The following is a 7,845-nucleotide window of genomic DNA, read 5'->3' as shown; positions in this document are numbered from 1 at the left end:
TTTAGATTTTAAATTAGAATTTATTGTGTTCTGTTTTTGATCGGTGAACCGTCCGAACCGAACCGAGAAAAACCGACATTTCGGTTCACCGAACCGAAAAAACCGTGAACCGGACTAGTGAAATTTGGTTTTAAATTTTATATGAGTGGTTTGGTTTGGTTTCAGTAATTTACAAACCGAACCGAACCGAACCGAACCGTGCTCAGCCCTAGTCAAGAGTTCTTCTTTTGTTTTTCGCTTCGGCTATCAGCAATGGTGTATCTTTCTCGTTGGCGGTAGCCATTTCTTTTTTTATTGCTTTATTTACATAAAATAAGATAAATAGCCAACTCATTTTCATCTTTTTTTATTTTGTTGGTAAATTTATTGACGATGCACATTAATTTTAATATACATACGAATAAAAAATCAGAGATAGATCAATTTCTTTTAAAATAGAAGATGAAATTGTTTTGAGGTTATATTAATTTTATTTTGATACTTTTTATTATGATAATTGTATACTTTATGAAAATTTTATTGTCCTTTCTTTATAAAATGTTTGTTTGTCCATTTTTTTATGAAGAGTTGATGAATTTTTTTTGGACAACGGAGAATTAACAGAGCAGTTATAAATTTTTTATTTTTATTATGTAATGCAATCTACGAACAAGGTTTTGCATATTGTTTTATGTCATAATATTAGAAACGGTTATAAATTTTTTTACAATTGAATTCGTTTGATATTAACGGAAGATTATGTTTTTTCATATTTAAAAAAAAAAATTCAATCCTAGTCGCATACCTTTTTTATCACCAGGCCATCACATACTTATATCTATACTATATATATCTATACTATATATAAAAGCACGGATGGGGGGGGGGACAGGCACTTTTACTAAAAAGCCCTTACTAATTGATTATATAACTAAAGGCTCTATAGTAATTTACTAATTATTTATAACTACATATAGAATTAGAATAATTATTTAATTAGTGTAGAATTCTATTGCAATAAGGAAAGCATTAAACTTATTATTAATAAGGAAATTAAGATGTTTCGATTTTTGTTTTTGAAAGTGTAAGCTATATTATAAATTTTATAGAATTATATTGCAATAAGGAAAGCAATTACTATTTTTATATGGAGATATTAGAACGTATAATGACTACTATTTAAAACTATAATACTATAAACTTAGAAATATGATAGGGTAAAATAAAAAGATATTACGACAATTTTTAATGAAAATTGTAAAACAAGAATCTGAATTTGGTAAAGTTTGTTCAACAATTCTTTGATTTTTTCTTTTTGGTAATTCTTGATTTTCAAAATATTTAGTTTAAAGCTTTATTTTAAATAAAAATTAGATTAATTTTTAATTAAACTAATGATATTAAATTAGATTTATAAAGACATTAGCATTTTATTATGAACTAATTTTTTTTATGAATAAGACATTAACACGTAAAATCTGAATTTAATTAATATAAAAAACTTGACGAGTTACATTACGAGCCACGTGCGTAGCACGTAATTCAAAACTAGTAACATGCGAAAATTGAGAAAAGAAAATCTACAAAGGTTCATCTTAATTCACCAACCCAAAAGTTAGATTTTAGAAACTACTACTTCATTCCTTGAATTTGAGTTCATACAAGTTGGTTGACCTAAATTTCAACCAAAAATATAGTTTCCTTTCACATTCATTGTTTAATATTTAATGAAGCGCAATATTTTACTTGTCACATCCATTCTCCCCATTATTTTATTATTTCTTATAAATTCAGATCTTAATTTTAAGCCATCTCCTAATTCTTTTCTCAGTTAAAGTTGCATATATATTCGAAGTCAAAATTCGCTCACTCAATTCTTCGTTTCCAAAAAGTCAAACCAAATAGATTTTTACCCAATTACATCATCCCACGTCATATCCACCAACGAACTTTATAGCACGTGCCAGTCACGGATATCCGCTTATAATGATCTCGACCTATACTTCTTCTTTCCCTAGTGCCCTCACACGTTTCTGCCGCGTTTTGTTTGGGTTAAACACAACAATATTAATGCCGATTTTGAATTTCTACACCACAAATATTACAGTAAATCAATAAAAAACAATCCCACTTTTTAGTCTATTTTCAGTTGCATCTGGACGTTACTCCCTCCATTCTGAAATAGTTATCGCTTTAATCATTTTCACACAAATTAAAAAATTAATAAATATGTCTAAAATTATAATTAGTTTTACTAAATTAACCCTTTTTGAAACTTGTTAACATTAATTAGTACGACTCTTTATTTGTATTTTTGTATTCTTTCAATGAATTAATGAGGGTTATATGTGGAAAAATAGCAATAAATACTTTCTTGGTATTCTAAAGTGACAAGTATTATGGAACAAAAAAATCTCTCTAAAGCGACAACTAATTCAGTATAATTTTGTATAATTCATCTAAATTCTATTTCTAAATTTCAATTTTACCTTCAAATACTAAATTGATCTCTTTTCTATTTAAAAAAAGTTAAAATAACCCATTCATTTTTAACTTTTTGTGTAAAAAAGAGTTCAAACAAGCATTTTATAAAGGTTTTGATGAATTTACTCGAATAGAAAAAAAACCCAGTTTAATTTTGAGAGTGAAATTACAAACCAAAAATGCAAATTTGAGTGAATTTTAAAAAATTAGAACGTCGGAGTGCAACTGAAAAAAGATAGAAAGGTGGAGGGATTTTTTGGTTATTAAACCCGAAAATTACTAAGACTATAAAATGGAAAATTGAGACATATGTCATGTTTTTAAAATTACTAGTTTGATGTGCACGTGCGCTGCACGTGATTATAATTTATTATTTTTCAGGGTGTATATTTGAGATTGTTGACGTAATTTTTAAATTATATATATATATATATATATATATATATATATATATATATTAAGATTTTATATTAACAATTGTTAAAGGTGATTTTCTTTTTTAACATTTATCGTAATTTATATTTAATATTATTTAAATATAGAATTTTAAAATTAAATCAGTAATATTAATATCTAATATATATGATCATACAAAGACGACAACATAAAATTTAATAGTTGCATATAATTCTTAGATCCATTTCTTACAACTCTCAAAATTTACATATATAGGCATGTTCGTGAGTTTATTTGATATTATTTATTTAAAATTATATTCTTAATTTATCTAATTTTATTTTCGGTGTGATATACATGGTTAATTAATATAGTGATTAGTAATATGATCCGCTGATTTATTATTTATAAAAATAAATATAAAGTTTATTTGATTTATCATATGTATAAATTTTATTAAGATATAAATATTTATAATTTATTAGTTATGTTTGAAATTGTCGAGCGTGATTTTTAATTTTTTTAAATATATGTTATTTATAATATGATTTTTTAATTTTTATATTATATGTTATTTATAGATTACAATGTTGTATATTTGATTAGGATGAGAAAAAAAAATTAAAGTTAAGTATAACTAGAAAAACTTTAAATAGTTAAGATTAAAAAGATATGTGGAGAATTATAAAAAAAACATGTATAAATCTTTTATCTTTATGTTAGTGTTAGTGTTTGATTAGGATTAGAGAAGATTTTTACTAATTAAATTTTACAAATTATGAAAATGGTATTTTTGTCTATAAATGAAAGTGTTTCCCGCAAATACATTTTAATATATGTTATATATAGATACATAGATTAGGAGTAGCATTTTTTGTGATAATTAAGAAAAATAAAAGAAAGCTTGCGGACCTAACAAACTACTGTCCAGAACTCATATTAACTAAGCTATAACTCATTGATTTTAAAAATTATATTTGGATTAAAGAAAATGCAAAAAGTGTAATAATACAATAACAATAACTTTTTTTAAATTAATTGTATTTTATTTCATTATATTTAAATCTTACTTAGCCAAAGTTAAATAAAAATTAGATTTATGGTATGCGATTAGATTTGAAAAATCTTATAATTAAGTTAGTTTTTTATTATAATGGAGATAGAATCAAATAAGAATTTTTAGAACATTATTATAATATCCTTACCATTTATGAGTTTATAAAATTAATGGTTATTCTAAAAAAAAAATGGTGAGAGATTTCTTAAATCGAGAATATTTTAATAACACAAACTTTAAATTTTAAGAATATCAGACATAAATAATATCATTTTTTATAGTTTAAGATATTAAATAGTTTTTCAATTAAAAAATTGTGATGTGAACACTATAATAAATATTGTTCTAACATCCACGTAACCATTTTTATTGAAAAATTGATCGGTGTTTTAAATTGTAAAAAAATATTCCGTGTCTAATATTATTATAATTCAAAGTTTATTTTATAATCGTAAAATCTGCTAAATTCATGATTTGTTTTATAATTAATTTTAAAATTAATTAAAGAAATTATAAATAAAATTATAGTTATGCCACGTTATTCTGATTGTGTTTAAATGGAAGAAAATACAAAATATAGGTATATACAGTAACAAAAACAATTTTTAAATTAACTGTATTTTATTTCCTTATATTTAAATCTTATTCAAAGTTAAATAAAAATTAAATTTATGGTATTCAATTAGATTTGAAAATCATATAATTAAGTTAGTTTTTAATTATAATGGAAAGAGAATCAAATATGAAATTTTAGAACATTGTTATAATATCTTTATCATTTATGAGTTTATAAAATTAATAGATAAATATTAATTTAATCGTGAATTATAATGACACGAACTTTAAATTTCGACAATATCAAACATTAAATTTTTTATAGTTAAAAATACTAAATAATTTTTCAATTGTAAAATACGTGAACCCTATAATATAAATTGTTCTACCATTCACATTATCATTTGTATTCAAAAATTGATCGGTCTTTTTAAAATGTTGTAATTCCATGTCTAATATTATTATAATTTAACGTTTATTTTGCAATCGTAAATCTATTAAAGTTCATGATTTGTTTTACAATTAATTTTAAAATATTTATCAAAAAAAAAATTTAAAATCAATTAAACAAAATTATAAATAAGTCTAAGATATCATAAGTCAGTGAATCTGTAACTTTGATTCAAAAGCGAATGATAACAATAAATTCAAAAAAAATTAATACTAGTTTATACTTTATAGCAGCTTGGGAAAACTAAAAAAAGAAAAGAATAAATATTCTATAAAACATATATTTGAGATTTTATAGTTTGAATTCGAGATGTAGTATATAAGAAGAAAAGTCAATTGCTAAAATCAACCACAATTCCATAAAAAAGGTTAATTGAAATGCAAACTTCTTTGCTTAAATGGTATGAAATCTGAAACTTATTTCAATTTAAGCAATTTTTCTTTTATACAATGAGTCACTCCTTATCTAGTCATCTTATATACCTCCAAATGAATAAATTTTATATTCCCACCACTATAATTGGTGAATAATATTGTTTTCCAATTCAGTTGATAAAACATTTTATGTATATTATTTACAATAATCCAATAAATAAAATATATTCTAAATTTATATTTACATTTTAACAAAGAAAAGTTTCCAAAAATATTGAAGAGAATAAAATAGAGAAAATCAAGTCAAAAAACTCCTATAAATAGAAGTTTTTAATTAGAGTGGAACATCAAAGAAAAAGCAAAATTAAGTTAATTAGACAGGGACATAATCCACTAGATTTGAAATAATATGGACTTAATTGTCAAAAAAAGTGAGTCTAAGGTTAATCTAGTAATAATCCATTTCCCATTATTCTCTATATATTGTCTTCTCCTCCATATCTACATTTTATAGCACTATCCTATTCCTCACCCTCCACTTTCAACAATGGCATCTCTCTCATCAATTCTCATTCTCACCCTCTCTTTAACGGTGACATTACTAATCTCACCGGCGCACTCACAAATCTGCGCATCACAAAAACTCAACACCACCAACCAATACGCCAACTGCAGTGACCTACCGACCCTCAACGCCACACTACACTACACCTACAACGCATCAAACTCCTCTCTGTCAATCGCTTTCACCGCAAAGCCGGCGAAGCCCGACGGATGGGCAGCATGGGGCGTTAACCTCAACGGAACGGGCATGATCGGCGGGCAAGCATTAGTAGCAATGAAATCTAGCAGCGGTGCCGTGATTGTCAAGAAATTTAACCTAAAATCATACAGTGAGATCCTCGAAACGACGACGCTTGGAGTTGAGGTTTGGGACGTGAGTGGAGAGTCCATGAATGGGGATTATGTGATATTTGCGAAGGTTAAAGTGCCGGAGAGTTTGGAGAAGATGAACCAGATTTGGCAGGTGGGTTCTTCTGTGAGTAATGGGTTCCCTAAGAAGCATGAATTTGGTCCGTCTAATTTGAATTCTAAGGCTACGATTAATTTGGTTGCTGTTAATAAAACTGGTACTACTACTGCTAATAGTAATAGCACTGGCTCTGGTTTTAGGGTTCAAGAATTGAAAAAGGGTTATCAAGTTGGATTGCTGTTTGTTGTTGCTTTTTTTATAAGTTTTTGGTGATTTTGAGATTCAGTTTTAGATCATTTTTATTTTATTTTTAATACTGTTCTTGTTGTAGTTGAAAAATTGAGAATAATTTAATAATTTATTGCCATGTTTTAGTGAATTTTTTCTTCTTTTTTGCTATTTTTTTCATATGATATATAGTTGGGTTTGATTGATGATATTGGGATTCTCTTACTAGTTTCATAGCCATATGTTACTAATAAAGTAGCGGTAGTGATTTTAAGGTGTTTTTGTTTGATCCTTTTTTCTGTAGCTGTCTCATTGGGTTTTGTTTCTATTGAGAATTAATGATGCCCACATAAATGTATTCCACATGAGTTGGTGTAAATTTGAAATAATAAAGTATAAACATATGATCGTGTTTATTAAATAAGCACAAAAATATCTAAATTATACTATCCCAACCTCCTTTTCGTATGATTTGGTGTAAATTTCAAATAATAAAGTATAAACATATGATCGTGTTTTAAATAAGTACAAAAATATCTAAATTATACTATCCCGACCTCCGTTTCGTTTAGAAACATAGATATATAATTTTAAATGTTTGAAATATATAGATATATAATAAATAATTCACTATCTACTGATCGGGCCCCTAGGCAGCAATTTTGAATAGGGATTAATTGGTTTCTGCAAAATTTAATAGCTCATACCAAACAACAATTCAAGTGAATGTTGTAATTCCATTATTAATTATTATTATTTTAAAAAAATAATAATTAATAATTTAACATAGGCATGTGCATCTTCAAAATAAAAGTGGACTTTCTTTACAGTCAATGTTTTCCATACAAAAGCTAAAACTAATAGAGTTAGTCAAATAATTGATAAATTTAACACTAGGCATGTGCTTCTCTAAAATAAAATGGACTTCTTCTTTTATATAGTCAAAGTTTCCATTAAAAAGCTCAAATCAGTATTTTAAAAAGGATTTTTTAGATAAATATCAAAAAAAAATATTTTTAAAAATACTACCTCATTTTTTTTTAAGAAAATACAATCTATATTTTTTTTTGCAAAAATAACTTTTATTATTCTCAAAAATATTTTATTTAATCTCAGGAATACGATTTTGGTTACCCAGCGGTATACTAACACGGTTAACCAACAAACAAAATTATTACAAATTCAAACCTCCATTTTTATTAAACTAGTTAAAAATTCTATTATAAACCCCTACGCCTTCATCACCGCAAGAGCAACCGACAAATAAAACCTAAATCGTCTTTTTTTTAAATCTAAAATTATTGATTAACCATTAGTTAATCATTTGTTAACCAACAATGTATTAAAA

The 7,845-nt window shown here is 25.4% G+C and overlaps 1 protein-coding gene across 1 annotated transcript; it reads left to right on the top strand.

Moving 5' to 3' along the window:
* The first annotated feature begins 5,805 nt into the window (after positions 1–5,805).
* LOC126654531 (auxin-induced in root cultures protein 12-like) lies at positions 5,806–6,648 on the top strand. Its single transcript, XM_050348423.2, has one exon. It carries the CDS (start codon positions 5,844–5,846, stop codon positions 6,540–6,542), a length of 699 nt encoding a protein of 232 aa, XP_050204380.1. The 5' UTR covers positions 5,806–5,843; the 3' UTR covers positions 6,543–6,648.
* Positions 6,649–7,845: the final 1,197 nt, after the last annotated feature.

This window comes from Mercurialis annua, linkage group LG7, assembly GCF_937616625.2.
Source record: "Mercurialis annua linkage group LG7, ddMerAnnu1.2, whole genome shotgun sequence".
In the NCBI taxonomy this organism is placed as follows: domain Eukaryota; kingdom Viridiplantae; phylum Streptophyta; class Magnoliopsida; order Malpighiales; family Euphorbiaceae; genus Mercurialis; species Mercurialis annua.
This window is presented reverse-complemented; position numbering and strand designations above follow the sequence as displayed.

What these genes read in the sequence shown, in the direction of transcription:
- LOC126654531 (XM_050348423.2), top strand. Translation starts at nt 5,844, where the DNA reads ATGGCATCTCTCTCATCAATTCTCATTCTCACCCTCTCTTTAACGGTG.